At 41.7% G+C, this 23378-nt stretch overlaps 1 protein-coding gene across 8 annotated transcripts in view; it reads left to right on the top strand.

Moving 5' to 3' along the window:
* The window catches only part of LOC124253232, a 176970-nt gene that overhangs the window by 77856 nt on the left and 75736 nt on the right, over positions 1-23378 (top strand). The window contains exon 1 of one of the 8 annotated variants that reach the window (XM_046686965.1): positions 11072-11383. The exons of 6 other annotated variants lie outside the window; for them this stretch is intronic. Coding sequence is in view for 1 of the 2 variants with exons in the window: in XM_046686964.1 (XP_046542920.1) it covers positions 11851-11904 (54 nt within the window). In the remaining variant the exon portion in view is untranslated. One more of the 8 variants, XM_046686964.1, reaches the window with a different exon arrangement.

Below are 23378 nucleotides of genomic sequence, written 5' to 3' on the forward strand. Positions count from 1 at the left end.
TACAAGTCTGACCACCCAATCACTAGTCATCTCTGGGGACAAGGAATCAGCCATGTCTACAAGTCTGACCACCCAATCACTAGTCATCTATGAGGTCAAGGAATCAGCCATGTCTACAAGTCTGACCACCCAATCACTAGTCATCTATGAGGTCAAGGAATCAGCCATGTCTACAAGTCTGACCACCCAATCACTAGTCATCTATGAGGTCAAGGAATCAGCCATGTCTACAAGTCTGACCACCCAATCACTAGTCATCTCTGGGGACAAGGAATCAGCCATGTCTACAAGTCTGACCAACCAATCACTAGTCATCTATGAGGTCAAGGAATCAGCCATGTCTACAAGTCTGACCACCCAATCACTAGTCATCTATGAGGTCAAGGAATCAGCCATGTCTACAAGTCTGACCACCCAATCACTAGTCATCTCTGGGGACAAGGAATCGGGCCATGTCTACAAGTCTGACCACCCAATCACTAGTCATCTATGAGGTCAAGGAATCAGCCATGTCTACAAGTCTGACCACCCAATCACTAGTCATCTCTGGGGACAAGGAATCAGCCATGTCTACAAGTCTGACCACACAATCACTAGTCATCTATGAGGTCAAGGAATCAGCCATGTCTACAAGTCTGACCACCCAATCACTAGTCATCTCTGGGGACAAGGAATCAGCCATGTCTACAAGTCTGACCACCCAATCACTAGTCATCTATGAGGTCAAGGAATCAGCCATGTCTACAAGTCTGACCACCCAATCACTAGTCATCTATGTGGTCAAGGAATCAGCCATGTCTACAAGTCTGACCACCCAATCACTAGTCATCTCTGGGGACAAGGAATCAGCCATGTCTACAAGTCTGACCACCCAATCACTAGTCATCTATGAGGTCAAGGAATCAGCCATGTCTACAAGTCTGACCACCCAATCACTAGTCATCTATGTGGTCAAGGAATCAGCCATGTCTACAAGTCTGACCACCCAATCACTAGTCATCTCTGGGGACAAGGAATCAGCCATGTCTACAAGTCTGACCACCCAATCACTAGTCATCTATGAGGTCAAGGAATCAGCCATGTCTACAAGTCTGACCACCCAATCACTAGTCATCTCTGGGGACAAGGAATCAGCCATGTCTACAAGTCTGATCACACAATCACTAGTCAGTTCTGAGGAGAAGAACTGAATGCTGGAGACCTGTTCCTTGTGTAGAAGCTCATGGGCCGTTCTCTGATATGTGTCTGATATATATACAATAACGTTATCACCGCTTACACTCAGAACAGTAAGTTCTGTCCTGTGAGAGTTGCCATCCTTGTTGGAGTTCTGTATGTGTTGCCCCAGCTTCAGATGTGTGAACAGCATCAGCACATCTGTAACATAGGAAACTATTGTAGCAGTAATGGAGGTTCTGTTTCCTTGTGTTGGCCTCAGATGTAGAAGATTAGCCCCATTCCTGGAGGTATGTGTGGTACGTGGGTCCTGCCTCGAATCAGCTGCCTGGCAGTGTATCAGTTCCCCCCACATAGAAGCAGTGTCAGGATTCTTCTTCCCAGACTGCCACCAGCATAGACACACACCACTGGTATCCCTGGCACTCACAGACTGGAAATAAAGTCATCATATTTAAACATGTATGTCTACAAAAAAGAAGACTAAGTCCTGAAAATGTGATTTCATGCCTACTGCTGAGGCAGTGTAAGTTGGACTAAGTTGGAGTTTAATCATTCCTCTTGAGTCTGTCAGACAAACTAGGGCAGTCAATGTCACTCAGTATCTTGAAACTCAGGGTGAAAATCATATTTATTTGGTTTAACAGTTTAGCAAGTTTAATGTCCAGCCTGTGACGAAGTTAGCGAGTTGTGAAATGGATGTGTTCAGTTCGATACAGATTTATCATAATTTATACAACATGAAAAGAAATTCAATCAGCTTTAAAATTTCTTGATATTTTACTTATCTCCAGAAATTGTAAACAACATATTACAGATGATAGGCTACCAGTTTTTGTTTTGTCAGAAATCTGTTGGTTTCAATGTAAAAAAGGCAGAAGTGCAACAGGAGTCAGCAGGTGGATCAACTGGTCATCCATGACTGATTGTATGTCACTGTGTCCTGGTGGCGTGTAAGTCTCATACTTCCACCAGATAAACCAGCTTACAGGGACCAGACTTGTGCAAGACTTACCACACACACATGCATCCAGCTTACAGTGACCAGACTTGTGCAAGACTTACCATACACACACATGCATCCAGCTTACAGTGACCAGACTTGTGCAAGACTTACCACACACACACATGCATCCAGCTTACAGTGACCAGACTTGTGCAAGACTTACCCACACACACATGCATCCAGCTTACAGTGACCAGACTTGTGCAAGACTTATCATACACACATGCATCCAGCTTACAGTGACCAGGTTTGTGCAAGACTTACCACACACACACACATGCATCCAGCTTACAGTGACCAGACTTGTGCAAGACTTACCACACACACATGCATCCAGCTTACAGTGACCAGGTTTGTGCAAGACTTACCACACACACACATGCATCCAGCTTACAGTGACCAGACTTGTGCAAGACTTACCACACACACACATGCATCCAGCTTACAGTGACCAGACTTGTGCAAGACTTACCACACACACACATGCATCCAGCTTACAGTGACCAGACTTGTGCAAGACTTACCACACACACACATACATCCAGCTTACAGTGACCAGACTTGTGCAAGACTTACCACACACACACATGCATCCAGCTTACAGTGACCAGACTTGTGCAAGACTTACCACACACACACATGCATCCAGCTTACAGTGACCAGACTTGTGCAAGACTTACCACACACACACATGCATCCAGCTTACAGTGACCAGACTTGTGCAAGACTTACCATACACACACATGCATCCAGCTTACAGTGACCAGACTTGTGCAAGACTTACCATACACACACATGCATCCAGCTTACAGTGACCAGACTTGTGCAAGACTTACCATACACACACATGCATCCAGCTTACAGTGACCAGACCACACACATGCATCATGTTATCAGTCACTGGTTCGTGTGAGACATATCACACACATGCATCATGTTATCAGTCACTGGTTCGTGTGAGACATATCACACACATGCATCATGTTATCAGTCACTGGTTTGTGTGAGACATATCACACACATGCATCATGTTATCAGTCACTGGTTGGTGTGAGACATACTACTCACATGCATCATGTTATCAGTCACTGGTTCGTGTGAGACATATCACACACATTCATCATGTTATCAGTCACTGGTTGGTGTGAGACATACCACACACATGCATCATGTTATCAGTCACTGGTTTGTGTGAGACATATCACACACATGTATCATGTTATCAGTCACTGGTTTGTGTGAGACATATCACACACATTCATCATGTTATCAGTCACTGGTTGGTGTGAGACATACCACACACATGCATCATGTTATCAGTCACTGATTCGTGTGAGACATATCACACACATGCATCATGTTATCAGTCACTGGTCCGTGTGAGACATACCACACACATGCATCATGTTATCAGTCACTGGTTGGTGTGAGACTTATCACATACATGTGTCATGTTATCAGTCACTGGTTCGTGTGAGACATACTACACACATGCATCATGTTATCAGTCACTGGTTCGTGTGAGACTTATCACATACATGTGTCATGTTATCAGTCACTGGTTCGTGTGAGACATACTACACACATGCATCATGTTATCAGTCACTGGTTGGTGTGAGACTTACCACATACATGTATCATGTTATCAGTCACTGGTTGGTGTGAGACATATCACACACATGCATCATCTTATCAGTCACTGGTTTGTGTGAAACATATCACACACATGCATCATGTTGTCAGTCACTGGTTTGTGTGAGACATATCACACACATGCATCATGTTATCAGTCACTGGTTGGTGTGAGACATACTACACACATGCATCATGTTATCAGTCACTGGTTTGTGTGAGACATACTACACACATGCATCATGTTATCAGTCACTGGTTTGTGTGAGACATACTACACATGCATCATGTTATCAGTCACTGGTTGGTGTGAGACATACCACACACATGCATCATCTTATCAGTCACTGGTTGGTGTGGGACATACTACACACATGCATTATGTTTGTGTGAGACATATCACACACATGCATCATGTTATCAGTAACTGGTTTGTGTGAGATATACTACACACATGCATCATGTTATCAGTCACTGGTTGGTGTGAGACATACACACACATGCATCATGTTATCAGTCACTGGTTTGTGTGAGACATATCACACATGCATCATGTTATCAGTCACTGGTTTGTGTGAGGATATACTACATAATACATGCATCATGTTATCAGTCACTACGTCATGTTATTGGTTTGTGTGAGACATACCACACATGCATCATGTTATCAGTCACTGGTTTGTGTGAGACATATCACACATGCATCATGTTATCAGTCACTGGTTTGTGTGAGACATACCACACACATGCATCATGTTATCAGTAACTGGTTTGTGTGAGACATATCACACACATGTATCATGTTATCAGTCACTGGTTCGTGTGAGACATACCACACATGCATCATGTTATCAGTCACTGGTTCGTGTGATGCAGCCTAAGTACATATAGGCTGGTGTGATATCACAGTCCCTCATAATGCTGCCCCTGTAATTCAGTATCTGTAGAGTGGGATGATGAATGAAAGCTTGTTGAGGTCATATCCTCCAGCCTCACTTTCTGACATGTTGAGTGATAGCTTGAAGATTGGCCTGAAATCACTTCCACCTGTCACATGTTTATATCAGAATGCACCCCTCCTGTCATTCATTGCCATGTGTAGATTACAGATGATCCAGAAATCATATTTCACACTGGTATGAGTTTATAGTCTTCATAAAATGTCTACTCATGATTTCAAACACCCACGACCTTACAACTGTTTTGTCCTTGCTGAGCCACTCCTCACACAAGCATTACACTTCCAGCTTGTGAACTTGTATAAAAGCTTCTGGTGTGACACTGTCATTACAGTCAACATGAGGAGCTTTACAAAACTTAGTGTCAAGCTTCAGAATGTCAGCTGAGATACAAGTACCTGTTTTCATACCTGTTAGTTCATACATCATCTTGTAATCTATAAATGTGTATTTAATCAACCAGGAAAAAATCTGAGTACCAGTCTTTTAACTGACGTGGGAAATGGAGTAAGTGACCAAGTGAAGCATGTGTTGGAGTTGACACCTTTATCAGGGTGTGTTTTGTGTGTGAAGAATCATCAATTTCAACATATATCACTGGCAATGTGGTTAATAGAAATAGTTATCGCTTGAATACCATACAAAGTGGTTGACTTATATCCTGTTGTTGCCAATAGCAGGTGATCAACATCATTGTGACCCGGGTCTTCTTTATCCTGGTATGGTGCCTCATTTGGAATATGTATGGAGTATGGTCTTCATGAGAACTTCAAGTTTTCATTCTGACATTTTTATGCAAGATTGAATTGCTTTGTTTTAAAATAGTTTTCCCAGGCCAGAGAGAATGTAGGGACTACTTGACAACAATGAGGATCAAACACTGAGAAGAGAAGCTGGGAGACTGGTAGAGACAGTGCTGGTCTGCACACCCACACAGCAGCTCATCATTCTCTTCATCTTTCAGCGTCTGGAGGTCCTTCAGTCACAGAAAGGAGTTAACCAGCATGTCTACTTTCTATTGGGAGTTATCCTAACTAGTCATGGGTTGTTTAGAATTGGTTTTACAGGCCAATAGTTTTTCTTACAACTATAGAGTCTATGTTGACTGCTTGAAAGAGAAAGAATGATGTTTTTTGGCCCATGGACAATGTCGTCCCAAGCAGGATGCTGGAGATGAGTAGATGGTAATTATATGGTGGCCCCAGCCTGGATAAATCTGCCCTCTCTAGATGTTTGAATACCACCCCACCACTTTCTAGACTTGTTTACACTGAAAGTGGAGAAGATCTCTTCACTGAGAAGTCAAGAAAACAATATACAACTGCTATACTAGAGTTTGGATAAGCCCTGACCTCACCTTCCCTTGTGGCTAGCTCTCCCTCCTCCCCCCTCTTCTACTCCCCGCTCACCCCCTGTCAACACCCCACTCCACCAAAGACCGGATGTCCCCAGGAATTTCCCCCTATGGAGTCCTCCCCATAGTCTGACCGGTTCATCACAGTAGCTGAAGCTGTTGTCCCTGTGACACGGGTATAGATGACCTCTCTGGGTATTATATGCTGTTGACACAAGCTGGACATGCTGGGAATAATGTCCAGCTGCAAACATTTAATACTCCCAGATATTATTCTATGGATTGGGACCTGGTTTGGTAGTTCTTTCACAAACTGACTTTGATAAATCTCTGCCGTTTGGCTCTCTGTTGTATTATTGTAGGTTGTTGACCTGCCTCTTTTATAGCTGTTATTTTGTTGAGATATGGTGGCTTTTTGCCACAGTGGAATCTCATAAAGCAGTAAATTAGATTTGCCTAAGGTTGCTGTAGAGACTAGTGACCATGCATGTCACTGGTGTGGAGACCTGTATTGGGAAGAGGTTATGCAGTACATCTGAAGTGAAGTGGAGTAGTTTGCTTGGTATCCAGGGCTTATCCTTAGTATACCAGCATACATACACACATGGCCTAACCTGTGTAGTAAGAGACACTAATCTGGAATGTGAGCTGTCTGTGTTACAAGACATTAGATCCCTGAGATATGGAAGTGTCATGAAGCTGAAGCAGGTTACCGATGTGTGTCCACCTCACACCATGCTGGACATAGGTCTGAAGCAGGTTACCGATGTGTGTCCACCTCACACCTTGCTGGACATAGGTCTGAAGCAGGTTACCGATGTGTGTCCACCTCACACCTTGCTGGACATAGGTCTGAAGCAGGTTACCGATGTGTGTCCACCTCACACCTTGCTGGACATAGGTCTGAAGCAGGTTACCGATGTGTGTCCACCTCACACCTTGCTGGACATAGGTCTGAAGCAGGTTACCGATGTGTGTCCACCTCACACCTTGCTGGACATAGGTCTGAAGCAGGTTACCGATGTGTGTCCACCTCACACCATGCTGGACATAGGTCTGAAGCAGGTTACCGATGTGTGTCCACCTCACACCTTGCTGGACATAGGTCTGAAGCAGGTTACACTAATCTGGAATGTGAGCTGTCTTCGTTACAAGACATTAGATCCCTGAGATATGGAAGTGTCATGAAGCTGAAGCAGGTTACCGATGTGTGTCCACCTCACACCTTGCTGGACATAGGTCTGAAGCAGGTTACTGATGTGTGTCCACTTCACACCATGCTGGACATAGGTCTGCGGGGCTATCATTGGGTCTATCATAGGGACATGGGAATTCTCATCCTACAGGAATGAAAATCATAACCCTTCATTTTCTTCAGTGATTTCACATATATATGGTATCCATGGCAATAAGTGTATTGAAAGAAGATATAAGTTGAAGATTTATGATTGAGTTAACTTAGGAGACTGCTGCCATGGTCTGGAGGACAGAGCATCTGCTCAGAGACCAGAAGGTTAATGATCACCTGGCTATGTCTTACCAAAAGAAGCTGGTCGTACTTGTTACCCTGGCCATGGCTAAGGGGTACATAACAAGGGATGGCAAACATTCTCATGCTTGTTGCTGTAAGGTTGTTGTAAGAGAAGTTATCTTGAACTTTGATGTTAAACCCGAATTCTCCCCATCACCTTCCTACAATGCTGGAAAGTTTGTCTGTGTAAGCTATTTTCCAAAGTATTGGTTACATTGAACATATTACCATCTGGAGGCTATTCCCCTTGGATGTTTCGCCTAGAAATGCTGATACAAATGAGCAACAAATCCCCATCTCACATCATCCAGGTTGATGGTGATTAAAAGGGATTTTTCAAGACCACACATTACTTAAACAGTATAAATGTTATGAGAGTTGGCACAAATTTCAATCAGTATGTCATCCATATAGTTAATCTTGGTGCACTCTTCAGACATCATGATAAAATATGTGTAGGATCAACTTCTTAAAACTTTTTTTCCCAGATTGGTTTAGTTTTTTTTCCAGAAATATGTGTGGAAAGGTATGCTTTTTCACCCCAGCAAGTTAGTAACCCTCTACTAACATGTCAAGAAAGCAAGCTTTTTCATAGGCTGGATCTTACACTTTCAGAGGTCTCTAAGCTGATAATTAATAGTTTTTAATGATAACTTCTAAAAAATAAAAATAACAGACTGGCATCCTTAGAACTGTCTACTTATCTGCACTTGCCTCTTTAACAGATAGAGTTACTGCACACAATACTTTATTATAACCAAGAATTTACTACACTCTCAAAAAAGAACAATTCCTAATAATTTTCATGAACAGAAGTCCTGAATTAATTTCCAAAATATGTCACCATCTTTACAACTTTAAATGAATTCTATATCTTACCATAGTCTCCTCCTCCTCCTCCCCCCCCATCATTCCCCCATATGCTTGAAAACGGTATAAGAGTCTATACCGATACGTCGCTATTGTTAAAATAAAGAAGTTGATCATCCATAAAGTTGTGTCATCTCTATAGTCTCCTCATATATTATTTCCATGTCATTATACCACATGATTTCTACAAAATTTTTATAATGTACATCATTTATGTGTGAAAGGTATCCATATTTCTTGTACCTGCTGTGTTTATATTTGTAGCTTATAGAATATTGCCACTGTCTCTTCATGGAATGCTATGCAATAAAATATCTATTTACACATCCATGGGCTTAGCATTCAGCACAGCCATGGAGCCAGGCTAGCTGGAACTATTGCCATACAGCAAATCACTTTACAGAACACTTTCTTTTATGGAAGGGTGTAATTGAGCTGTGCCCTTGTGGAGTAGCTGGTTTTGGTCTGGACAAATTGAGTGTGAGTGAAGCTATCTTGTCCTTCCACCTGGACATGGTGAGCTCATTGGGGGATGAGACAACACTCTTCCTTGCACAGCTTCTTCTTTCTCTCTATCTGCCTTCCATCCTTTCATCCTTTCATCCCCAGCACTTATACTGTCGTCCCCTTGGGTGGTTAATGTACAGACAGTCATATTGTGGCTTTGATGTGTTGTTTATGTTGATAGTGTGGGTGTATTCCCAGCATGACCCAGGCAGCATGTCTGTTGTGATGATCTGATGTTTTCTCCCTGATGGTGTGGGTGTATCCATGGCAACATGTCAGCAGTGATGATCTGATGTTTTCTCCCTGATGGTGTGGGTGTATCCATGGCAACATGTCAGCCATGATGATCTGATGTTCTGTCCGTGATGGTGTGGGTGTATCCATGGCAACATGGCAACATGTCCAGCCATGATGAGCCTGATGATCTGATGTTTTCTCTCCTGATGGTGTGGGTGTATCCATGGCAACATGTCAGCCATGATGATCTGATGTTCTCTCCCTGATGGTGTGGGTGTATCCATGGCAACATGTCAGCAGTGATGATCTGATGTTCTGTCCCTGATGGTGTGGGTGTATCCATGGCAACATGTCAGCCGTGATGATCTGATGTTCTGTCTCTGATGGTGTGGGTGTATCCATGGCAACATGTCAGCAGTGATGATCTGATGTTTTTCCCTGATGGTGTGGGTGTACCCATGGCAGCATGTCAGCAGTGATGATCTGATGTTCTCTCCCTGATGGTGTTGGTGTATCCATGGCAACATGTCAGCAGTGATGATCTGTTTTTGATGACCTTCACATAATTTTCAAGGTCATGGTGACACTTTGAAGATTTCAACATGTTAACCTGCATGTTAAGATTGTCAGCAAGATATATCAAGAATGGTTCACTGGACTTTCTTTATAGACTTTCAAGACTTCTTTTGAATATTTTTTATTACAATTTTTGCATATTTCATACACCATGAATTCATGTCAAGTCAAATCGTGTCTTGAATTTTTTTTTGTTTTTGAACAACTACAGAGCAAGATATCAAGAGAGGTTGACTGGTCATGTTTTAGTTGACATTTAACTTCATCTTAAATTTACTTTTTTAGTTTGATTTGATAATTCACCTTAGTGACAATGCTTGTTCAAAATAGGATATGTAGACAGTAATACATGTAGCCTTTGTGACAAAGACACAAATGATTGAGCACTTGCATCAGAATTGCAGCAAGGTAAAAATATTTTTGCTAGATAACTGCACTCTCATTAAGTTTAACATCAACAACCAACATGTTTCTTTGGGATTCAAGTCAGAAATAAAATGCATGAAACTTATTATTATTGTTTTCAGCAATTATTTTAGACACATTCATATTCCATCATTCCAGATCTTCTAGTTGGAGTGGGGCAGTGGGGTAGCCTAGTGGTTAAAGCGTTCGCTCATCAAGCTGAAGTCCCAGGTTCGATTCCCCACATGGGAAAATGTATGAAGCCCATTTCTGGTGTCCCCCGCCGTGATATTGCTGGAATATTGTGAAAAGCGGCGTAAAAACCATACTCAGTCAGGCAGGCAGTCTAGTTGGAGTGTCCATTTTCGAGTGGGAAGTTAGCTTCAGTGCAAATAGAATCACTCTGTAACAGCGATAGTTGAAAACATGGCACGTGTGTTACAGGTGTTGCAGGTCTCTCTTCAAGCCCAGTGCTGTTCACTGAACTTGGTGTGAAATAATAATGCTCTATTGAAATTATTGTAATATCTTTCATGAGATCTGCAGGCAGGTGGTCACGAATCACACAACTTTTCACCTCATTTCTTTGAAGTTGAGTTCACATGCATGTAGAACTATTGTAGTAGAGGCTGGGTAACACAATGGAGGTGTGCAGGTCACTGTGCAACATCTCTGTTTACACCTTCTACCCATGTTGGCTTTCATTGAGGTTGGAGAGCTTTCAGTGCAGTCTCTCAATATCCAGGAGCGTGGTGATGAATGGAAGCAGTGGAGTATGACTGCAGAGAAGGGAGGATCAGTATGAAAACTTTAAAGACTTGATTGTAGTGTACACTCCCAACATGCTGTGCGTGGTGCATGCCTGTGATATTTACGACAGGCATAATGACAGGTGTTATTCAACTGGAAAATTGTGAATGAACATGTTTAGCTTTATGAAATTCAGTGATTATGCTAAGTCATGGCAGTTCATGGGAATGTGACATATGATTGTATGGGTAGTGGTATTAGAGGTTGGAGAACTACTGTGCCAAGTTTGTGATTGATATACTCCGTTATGGAGGGACCTTGACACTTTCACATCCTGAAGATTACCCAGTACTGAAAGTATTGTCAAAGGTCCATGACCTGTGAGTATCTTCAGGAGTATGTGACTTTTATTGTCCCTGTTTTTGGTAGGAATGTGAAAACCAAAAACAATAGGTGCTAAGTGAAACATACCTTGATGTCAATTACAGGTGTGAAGTGGTAGGTATTGCAGGTCAGGTCACTGGACCAGGACACTGACTTGGAAGGTTTTCACACTAAGTGCTGTAATGGACGACATAACCACTTAGTGACTGCCATCCATGGATGACTTGACTATAGCTATGTGTGTCTGTTGGGAATGTCACTGTGAGGCAGACAGGGACTGTCCAGCACCGGATGAGGTCTGCTGGGATTTACTCTCCTCACAAGTGGGGGGGATGTTGATGTGAGGAGCACATAAAATCTCTCCACCAGAGATCCTCCTTGTCCATACAGCTCACTCTGCAGGTGGGGAAGAAGCTTATAATCACTGATTGGGATAGACAGGTTTTATCTGAAATAGCTGATAATGTCAACCTGGAAGCAGAAGAACTTGACCAGAGGGAAAAGAAACCACACGCAGGTATGTTCAGTTGGAAGGCTTTCAGCAGACTGCCTGCAGGTTCACTAATCACAAAACTTCTGAACATGAGTCTGTAGGGACCTCCTACTTTGGTACCTGCTCTAAAAAATTTAAAGTAAAAAAGTTTCCATTTGATTTGACGTGATTATCTGATATGTATCATATCATGGCCGTGCTGTCAGCCAGCCTCGGACACAGGTTCAGAGGTTCAGTGATAGACAACATGTTGCCGGGGTGAAGTCATGTCTCCCCACCCTTACATGTCAGTACACTTGGCTGTTTACATTTCCTCAGATAGCACAGTGATGAGTTTGATATCTGATCTGATGATGTCTGATAAACTTGGTATCTGATCTGATGATGTCTGATGAACTTGGTATCTGATCTGATTATGTCTGATGAACTTGGTATCTGATCTGATGAACTTAGTATCTGATCTACTGATGTCCCATGAACGGGTATTTGATCTGATGATGTCTGATGAACTTGGTATCTGATCTGATGATGTCTGATAAACTTGGTATCTGATCTGATGATGTCTGATGAACATGGTATCTGATCTGATGATGTCTGATGAACTTAATATCTGATCTGATGATGTCTGATGAACTTGGTATCTGATCTGATGAACTTGGTATCTGATCTGATGAACTTGGTATCTGATCTGATGAACTTGGTATCTGATCTACTGATGTCCCATGAACGGGTATTTGATCTGATGATGTCTGATGAACTTGGTATTTGATCTGATGATGTCTGATGTGTTTGTTTTCATTGGTGATGCAGGATCTCAGTTTATTGAACATTAAGGACTCTGTGCTGTGTTAATGCATATTTAATGTACCTGGCCACATAAAACTCGAAAGTTAAGATATCAATGGCCAGATTATTCTACCCAGTCTGGAGACTGCCAGGATGCAGGACACATTGGTTTGCTGTTCTAGTACAGGGTGATATCACACAGCCAATCTAACAACTGTTTCTGTTGCCTTTTACACAAGCTGATGTTCATCTGAATATAATGTAGAATTACTGTGATATATTGATGTATAGCAAAACATCATTAAAAATCCATCCTGTCCTTGTGCACTTCATGCATGAGAGGCTGATAGGAACATCTGTTCCATGTTAACATCATTGTAAATATTACATTATCCAGTCAATTGTTATCAGCAAGAAGGATTTAAAAAAGAAATCCTGATAGAAGTGCTGTTTGCCTTAATTTGCAAGTCATGTTTCATTGGCTGGTGTGGAGATTGATTTTGCTGTCTAGCATGGCACCTTTTCTTGTGTGAGGTTCGTCTTGTACCTGTCTTTGTTCATCAAGGTGGCTCTGGCGCTATGACTCACTTCTTAAATACCTGCACAATAACAGACTCATGTAAATTTCATGGCCTGCATTGATCAGCTGGCTGGAGTACCAATTTTAATAACCCTCATCGTTGCAGATCATTCATCTCATTGAATGATTACCATTTGTAATCCTTTCGAAGGCTTTACAAAGACGTTGGCTTTATTTTTTATCAAAGCTTGTTTCCACTGACACGTTAGTACTGCATTATCAGGGGAAATATATATGGAATTTTACCCAATTAGTGATTGTTTACCATAATTTACTGTGCTCAGTATGTAAAACATTCATGTTTAAGCATTCTGCTTTACTTGTTATTCAATATTTACACCAGAGCTTCAAGCTAAATAAATATTTATGTGTCCCATATTTTATTTGACAAGTCCGTGACCATCCAGGTTCCTGTACGCACACTGGCAAAAACATTGTGTTGACATGTTATAGTCAAACTTCAACAAATATGACTTTTAACGAGTCAACGTCTGGCATTTATGATAAATGTATGAATTCTCTGTCAACTGAAGTGTATTTCATGGCATCAACAACATTGATGTTGTAAATATGGGTGAGTTGGTGCACTGCTGATAACTTCACACAATTGAATTTAATGGAAACCATATTGAATGAAATTTTGAATAAAATTATCCTTGTGTTATGAATAAGCTTTTCCTTGTGTTGTGGGTTTTCATATATTTAACATTTGTTATTGTCTTGATTATCACATGAACAACTGTAAAACATGCCACTTACTTATAAATTGAACCCAGGTCTTCAGCGTGACGAGCAAATGATTTAACCACAAGGCTACCCCACTAGACTGATTGAATAGATTGAAAACTAGTCCAGACATACAATGAACTGTTTGATGAACCACACTGTGTAATTACATTGGGTATTATATTTCAGATCTGTTGACATGGTAGTTTTAATGTTACATGCTCATGGTAAAGACACTGCCTTGGAAAAAAATATCAAAATTTGTTATGTCATGTTAATGACCACCCTCCTCTACAGAGCTATGTTTTTGGAAAATAGAATGCACTTTACTCAAGAAAAATATGGTAGTACATATGGAAGAGTGAGTGAGTGGGTTTAGTTTTACGCTGCTTTTAGTAATATTAGTAAGGACAAGTGTAGCTTTCAGCCGAACTGTAAAGGTGTGTTTTGCATGTTAAGATAATACCTCCAGTAGTTGTAATATTGAACAGTATCTCTCAACAGTGGGACAGTATGGTACAGGTACTTGTTCTTCATCCGGTAGCTGTGGCAGTCAAACAGTATGGTACAGGTACTTGTTCTTCATCCGGTAGCTGTGGCAGTCAGACAGTAGCTGTGGCAGTCAGACAGTATGGTACAGGTACTTGTTCTTCATCCGGTAGCTGTGGCAGTCAGACAGTATGGTACAGGTACTTGTTCTTCATCCGGTAGCTGTGGCAGTCAGACAGTATGGTACAGGTACTTGTTCTTCATCCGGTAGCTGTGGCAGTCAGCAGTCAGACAGTATGGTACAGGTACTTGTTCTTCATCCGGTAGCTGTGGCAGTCAGACAGTATGGTACAGGTACTTGTTCTTCATCCGGTAGCTGTGGCAGCAGTATGGGTACAGGTACTTGTTCTTCATCCGGTAGCTGTGGCAGTAGCTGTGGCAGTCAGACAGTATGGTACAGGTACTTGTTCTTCATCCGGTAGCTGTGGCAGTCAGACAGTATGGTACAGGTACTTGTTCTTCATCCGGTAGCTGTGGCAGTCAGACAGTATGGTACAGGTACTTGTTCTTCATCCGGTAGCTGTGGCAGTCAGACGGTAGTAGCTGTGTCAGTCAGTACAGTGTATGGTACAGGTACTTGTTCTTCATCCGGTAGCTGTGGCAGTCAGACAGTATGGTACAGGTACTTGTTCTTCATCCGGTAGCTGTGGCAGTCAGACAGTATGGTACAGGTACTTGTTCTTCATCGGTAGTTCTTCATCAGACAGTAGCTGTGGCAGTCAGACAGTATGGTACAGGTACTTGTTCTTCATCCGGTAGCTGTGGCAGTCAGACAGTATGGTACAGGTACTTGTTCTTCATCCGGTAGCTGTGGCAGTCAGACAGTAGCTGTGGCAGTCAGACAGTATGGTACAGGTACTTGTTCTTCATCCGGTAGCTGTGGCAGTCAGACAGTATGGTACAGGTACTTGTTCTTCATCCGGTAGCTGTGGCAGTCAGACAGTATGGTACAGGTACTTGTTCTTCATCCGGTAGCTGTGGCAGTCAGACAGTAGCTGTGGCAGTCAGACAGTATGGTACAGGTACTTGTTCTTCATCCGGTAGCTGTGGCAGTCAGACAGTATGGTACAGGTACTTGTTCTTCATCCGGTAGCTGTGGCAGTCAGACAGTAGCTGTGGCAGTCAGACAGTATGTTCTTACAGGTAGCTGTGGCTTCAGACGGTAGCTTGTGGTACTTGTTCTTCATCCGGTAGCTGTGGCAGTCAGACAGTATGGTACAGGTACTTGTTCTTCATCCGGTAGCTGTGGCAGTCAGACAGTAGCTGTGGCAGTCAGACAGTATGGTACAGGTACTTGTTCTTCATCCGGTAGCTGTGGCAGTCAGACAGTATGGTACAGGTACTTGTTCTTCATCCGGTAGCTGTGGCAGTCAGACAGTATGGTACAGGTACTTGTTCTTCATCCGGTAGCTGTGGCAGTCAGACAGTATGGTACAGGTACTTGTTCTTCATCCGGTAGCTGTGGCAGTCAGACAGTATGGTACAGGTACTTGTTCTTCATCCGGTAGCTGTGGCAGTCAGACAGTATGGTACAGGTACTTGTTCTTCATCCGGTAGCTGTGGCAGTCAGACAGTAGCTGTGGCAGTCAGACAGTATGGTACAGGTACTTGTTCTTCATCCGGTAGCTGTGGCAGTCAGACAGTATGGTACAGGTACTTGTTCTTCATCCGGCAGCTGTGGCAGTCAGACAGTAGCTGTGGCAGTCAGACAGTATGGTACAGGTACTTGTTCTTCATCCGGTAGCTGTGGCAGTCAGACAGTATGGTACAGGTACTTGTTCTTCATCCGGTAGCTGTGGCAGTCAGACAGTATGGTACAGGTACTTGTTCTTCATCCGGTAGCTGTGGCAGTCAGACAGTATGGTACAGGTACTTGTTCTTCATCCGGTAGCTGTGGCAGTCAGACAGTATGGTACAGGTACTTGTTCTTCATCCGGTAGCTGTGGCAGTCAGACAGTATGGTACAGGTACTTGTTCTTCATCCGGTAGCTGTGGCAGTCAGACAGTATGGTACAGGTACTTGTTCTTCATCCGGTAGCTGTGGCAGTCAGACAGTATGGTACAGGTACTTGTTCTTCATCCGGTAGCTGTGGCAGTCAGACAGTATGGTACAGGTACTTGTTCTTCATCCGGTAGCTGTGGCAGTCAGACGGTATGGTACAGGTACTTGTTCTTCATCCGGTAGCTGTGGCAGTCAGACAGTATGGGTACACGGTAGTGAATTTGTTCTTCATCCGGTAGCTGTGGCAGTCAGACAGTATGGTACAGGTACTTGTTCTTCATCCGGTAGCTGTGGCAGTCAGACAGTATGGTACAGGTACTTGTTCTTCATGTTCCTTCAGTCAGACAGTATGGTGGCAGTCTTCACCTGGTGCTATGAGTAGCTGTGGGACAGTCAGACAGTATGGTAGGTACTTGTTCTTCATCTGGTGTAGCTGTGGCAGTCAGACAGTATGGTACAGGTACTTGTTCTTCATCCGGTAGCTGTGGCAGTCAGACAGTATGGTACAGGTACTTGTTCTTCATCCGGTAGCTGTGGCAGTCAGACAGTATGGTACAGGTACTTGTTCTTCATCCGGTAGCTGTGGCAGTCAGACAGTATGGTACAGGTACTTGTTCTTCATCGGTGTAGCTGTGGCAGTCAGACAGTATGGTAGATACTTGTTCTTCATCTGGTGAAGATCCTGCTGGCAGTCAGACAATAGTGTGGCAGTCAATATCCTGCTGTGACAGTCAGACCGAGGTAGATGGTACTCATGTAGGTGCTTGTTCTTCATCCGGTAGCTGTGGCAGTCAGACAGTATGGTACAGGTACTTGTTCTTCATCTGGTGAAGATCCTGCTGTGGCAGTCAAACAGTATGGTAGATACTTGTTCTTCGTCCAGTGAACTTCCTGCTGAGGCAGTCAAACAGTATGGTAGATACTTGTACTTCACCTGGTGAATATCCTGCTGTGGCAGTCAGACAGTATGGTAGATACTTGTACTTCATCTGGTGAATATCCTGCTGTGACAGTCAGACAGTATGGTAGATACTTGTACTTCATCTGGTGAATATCCTGCTGTGACAGTCAGACAGTATGGTAGATACTTGTACTTCATCTGGTGAAGGGGCGGTGGGGTAGCCTGGTGGTTAAAGCGTCCGCTCGTCACGACGAAGACCCAGGTTCGAATCCCCACATGGGCACAATGTGTGAAGCCCATTTCTGGTGTCCCCCTTCGTGATATTGCTGGAATATTGCTAAAAGTGGCGTAAAACCATACTCACTCACTCACTCATCTGGTGAAGATCCTGCTGTGGCAGTCAGTCAGACAGAATTTTCCCAAACAAGAATATTTTTCACTTTGATGGCTTTATTCACAGCATCACATTAAGGTATAAAAACATCTTTGAGGTAAAATGTAGTAAAAAGCAGAAAGCTTGTAGATTTGAACATAAAACCTGTATCTGTTGACTTTCTGAGAAGCAGTTTTGTACAGTTCTTTATAAAGATGTTATCATGGGTCTGGTTAATTACCATGAGTGTAGGTACTTGTCTTCCCATATAATTATACTGCAGTTGCTGTTGACTGTCACTCCTAATGCATTTGTATGTTTTCCTTCCCATGACTGTTGTTTGTACAAGAACCCAATCTGTGGGTCTGATATAAGCGGCAACATGTGATTGACAACACACCAAGTCGGGCTAAACCAATACACTCAGCCTGAGCCTGATTCCTGCTAATCTAATGGTCATCCATCACTGACCAGTCAGCCAACTGTCCATGCTAAACTGATCACTAATGAGTCTCTGAGATAATTACCTGCATTACGGGCAGGTGCTCACGCTGTCGCCACTCGTGGGTAATCAGGCCGTGTTTGTTTTTCCGAGACTGTTAAAACACTGAGTCATATACATTTCCTTGGAATATATTAATAAACAATGCATGACATAGAAGCTAGTGTGGAATGACATTTGATCACCATGGCAACGATCACTGGCAGGATTGTAGGGGAGGTAAAAACAAAATTAAAATATATTCAATTTAGAATCTATACTCAAAATGAGTTGTTTTGAAAATATGCTTTTTGTTTTGTTCAAGGTACGAGTGTTGTTATTTATGCAGATGTATAATATATAATTAATGAAAACTATATTTGTAGCAAAGCATTTATTCAGAAAGAGAAGTTTGACATACATAACAGGATAATGTTTTGTGTTAATTTGAACATATACTGGCAGAGATGGTTGTTTACTGAATGATATCTACTGCAGTGGCAATATGGAAATACATCAGAGGCTGTTGACACAGTGGTGAAGACATGGTGCTGCAGACCGTCTGGCCTGGGCACCTGAGACTTGCATCACGCGACTTGCTTTTGTTATAAATGCTGCTTTTCAATGTCTATGAATAATTGGCACTAAACTCGATCGTATTCACTTGCTCTGAGTACCAAGAAAGCAAGCATAATAAATGCAAAAATGATAAAATTCAGTTATCAGTTAATACCCGGCTTTGCATAATCCTTGGTTTATGCAACATTTAAGACTCTGGGGAGTTGAAACAAAAAGCCAGCTGAAAATCGAAGTTATGAAAAACGCAGTAAAGCGTATATAATCGACGACATGTGAAATTGATCATTGTACATTTCTAATTGTTGTCAGTGATCTCTGGGCACTTTATAGATCGAGTCTGTGGACCAGGCTTTGAGGGGATAATCTCAATTGTGTCATATATTTAATCAGTGTTTTATTGTGTTTACACATCGTTCATTTCACATTTCCCTTGTTTCGGATCTTTCATCTTCCCTGCAATAAATTGCCTGGGTTCGCACACTATACAGAATCAAACATGTGCAATGTTTATGGATTTTCTCCTGGTTTCATAATCATGATGAAATTGACATTAGAGAGTTATGATATAACCAGCGAGAGTAATCGCTGCTAAAAACTCAATACATCATCATAATTAACACACAAAGTGTCCGTTTCATTATAAAGTGAACACATTTAGTTGGGGACAAAGTTGGTTTTTTTATTACATTTGTTCACACTTTGTAGAAAATTGGTATATAGTGACTTTTACAAAATTAACTAATCCTAATTTAACTGCAAGCTGTTTCATTTTTGAAATTAACAAGGCTGATTAGTTACCTTTCATCTCTCAATTACATAAGTGAAATTCTGGACAATAGTCCTGCGTCATCAGTGGTCCTATGTCACAGCAAGGATGGATTACATGTCTGCTGCGATCTATTTCAGTTAAGACAATCTGTTTTTCACGTGTCCCAGGCATTAATAGTTAACTCCCATTGTTTTATGTAAGCCTCTTTAACCTTGTGAAGGGTTTACTGGTAGATGTCATGTATATTTCGTGACGGAACAAGCTGTAGCAGTCGTAACTGTCCTGTATGTCACACATGGAGTGGAATGAGACCAGCGGACGGTAGTGCATAAACACAGTGATAGATAGTGGTGTTTGCTGTAGTCATCGGCTAAAGAGCCGTGTGATTTGTCTGTATCACACACAAGTGTCCTCTGTCTGTGGACTGATCAATACATGCAATGGTCCCCAGTCCCGCACTCGTATACATGTACATAAAGGCTTAACTGCTTGTAGTAGCACCTCCACATAACGGCCACCTACAATGGCCAAGGGCCAAATATTTGTTCACTAAATATATGTTTATTTTCAGTCAATATTTATTTTCATGTGATGAAATGTATGAAGAGTTCAAAAAAACATTTGTCTGAGACAGAAACACGTGATTAAGATGGTAATCATTTTTTCTATATTGATTCATATTGTAATATTATTCTGGAAACTTAAGTGTTTTATTACATGCAACCAGTGTCTCTGAAAAGTATGATATTTGATCAATGAACACAAATTTTAGCCATGCTAAGACATTGTGTTGATTCATTTGAATCCAAAGGATTATGTAAATCCCTTGGAGAAACAAATTATTAATTATTAATCAATAAGTCATTTTTACCAAAGATGCCTGAAAGAGAATCAATATGTCTGACATAATTATGAGTCTGGAACATTTTCTGGTTCCTGTGTACTCTTCAAGTATGTTGTCCATCTTACAGTAATTACAGTGACCATCACAGTTTATGATGAGGGATGCTAAGGATCTCAGAGCTATAGGATGTAATATTTATAAATTTACTGGAAAAATCATTGCTTGTACAAGGCATAGTTTACGACATTTATTAATCCATAATGGCCGTGTGCAGAGTGATGTTTATACACGAGCCAGAATCGTCCGTGTATTCAGCTTCGACAAACTGAAATTTTCCTAAAAGCCTCAGCTATATTTTTGGTGTCCATTGATTGGAAAGAATTATCAAGGAACTGAATGCACTGAGTGCTTTCCGTGTCATTTCATGGCTGCCTGTCTGCCATGCCCTGGCTATTCCCTGTAGACTCACAACAAGGAGGTTTGGGCAAGTTTAAGGAAGTTGATTTTAATGTGGCTCTTCAACTTTGGCATATTTTTCCATATCACCACATTTAGTGCTTTGTGAATTATTATCTGTCATTGTTTTATGTGATTTAGATTTGCTTTTTGAAGGAAATGTCAAAGATATTTGAGTCAGTAGCAAGTAATGTGTTACTGGATATACTGTTAACTTTATTTACCTTTAGAGTTTAAAAAGAAGTATTCTTGCAAAGGGAGGTGAGATAATGTGTTCTAGTGAAGTGTTTGTCATATGTCACTCTGTATTATTCTACCGTAATGGGTGATTATGGTCAAAGAAGAGGAGCAAGCCAGTGTTTTAGTTATTTCTTCACATTTGAAGGAAAGCCTAGTTCTATGGATAGTCAACTTCTTAATTGCAATGAGTGTGACGTTTCGGCGTAGGTACTAACACCGTTATCTTGACTTGCTTGATAACAGTGTTAGTACCTATACCGAAATGTCGCACTCATTGCAATACAGAAGTTGACTATAAATAGAACTACCTTTTCCTTCTTCTTTACAACTTCTAAAATGCCTCTCAAAGAACTTCTTCATTATCCCCCGCAACGCGTTTTGCGGGGGGTATTAAAATGCACTCCGTCCGTTCGTCCGTGTGTGCATACATGCACATTTGTCTTTTCCGGAGCAGAACTCTAAAACCGTTCAATATTTCTTCACCAAACTTGGCACATACATAGATCTAGTGGTCTACTGGCAGTTTTGGATTTCTGAATATAATATTTTTTGCATTTCCATGGCAACAAGTTTGACTTAGACTGAAATTGGTGGTAGTGCTCTTTTCCGGAGCAGAACTCTAAAACTGTGCAATGTTTCTTCACCAAACGTGGCACATAGATGGATCTGGTGGTGAACTGGTGCCTTTTGGTAGTTTGGGATTTCTGATGCAAGTTTGACTTAGACTGAAATTGGTGGAAGTACTCTGTTCCGGAGCAGAACTTTACAACCGTTCAATGTTTCTTCACCAAACGTGGCACATAGATGGATCTGGTGGTGAACTGGTGCCTTTTGGTAGTTTTGGATTTCGGAATATAATATTTTGCGTTTCCATGGCAACAAGTTTGACTTAGACTGAAATTGGTGGTAGTGCTCTTTTCCGGAGCAGAACTTTAAAATGTTTCTTCACTAAACGTGGCACATCAATAGGTCTGGTGGTGTACTGGTGCCTTTTGCTAGTTTTGGATTTCTGAATAAAATATTTTTGGTGTTTCCATGGCAGCAGGTTTCACTTTGACTGAAATTGGTGGTAGTGCTCTTTTCCGGAGCAGAACTTAAAAACTGTTCACTGTTTCATCACCAAATTTCATACATAGGTAGGTCTAGTGGTGAACTGGTGCCTTTTGCTAGTTTTGGATTTCTGAATAAAATATTTTTGGCGTTTCGATGGCAGCAAGTTTGACTTAGACTGAAATTGGTGGTAGTGCTATTTTCCGGAGCAGAACTTTGGAAATCATTAAAGCTTGAAATGACTTGTTCATTTAAACTAGGAAGTTTGTTAGGTTGGTATGGAAACCTCATGTTTGTAACACAACCATAGTTTGAAGAATACAATTTTTTTGCATGGGATTGTATGACTTTAAAGGTAAAGGTCACTCAAGCTTGGGCTGCAGAAAGTTCATTTGAAAGATGCGTTTGGTATTAATATTCAAGGTCAAGGTCATTAAACCAGAAATACTCATAACTGTTTTAATAAGGTAGTTAGAGGCTAGGCTTTTATGTTTAGATGAACTGCATTCACCATGTGTTTTCCAAAATGATGGATGGTATAGAAGCCTGATGGTGAAAGCATTTGCTCATCTCTCCAAAGACTTTGGTTCTATTCCCGTTGTGGGACCAATGTGTGAACCCCATTACTGCTGTTCTACTCTGTGAACATTGCTGGAATATGTTAAAAGTGATGTGAACCACACTCACAAACTCTAAAACTTCCATATTTTCCTATATATTCCTGAAATTTCCTGACTATGTGTTGTTCATTAGAAATGTAAGTGACTATTTGAGGCGTGAGCTGTTGAATGATGTTGCCTTGATGAAATCCTGACATGTTGACTGGTGATCCAGGCATTGAGGGGTCACATTGACTGCACATATGATTGCTATGCTACAAGGTTCATAACCTCCAATGGCTTTGTATACATTTCAATAGTAAAGTAAATGATGGCTATAAGTACTACTTAATGTATTTGCACTCCATTGACAAGAATACACAAGATAATTGTTCCACCAATATAACCATTTAGCCGTGAAATTGCCGAGGTGGGATGGAGAGGAACAGACCCTCGTTAGGACTTACAAGGCCAAGACAGATAATGGGTGCTAATGCATATGTTGGTGGCTCCATATTGGCCGTAACATAGATTGTTATTGATTGCAGCTCGTTACTGCTCGT

This window comes from Haliotis rubra, unplaced genomic scaffold (genome assembly GCF_003918875.1).
Source record: "Haliotis rubra isolate DU_JTF1 unplaced genomic scaffold, ASM391887v1 Scf536, whole genome shotgun sequence".
Lineage (NCBI taxonomy): Eukaryota > Metazoa > Mollusca > Gastropoda > Lepetellida > Haliotidae > Haliotis > Haliotis rubra.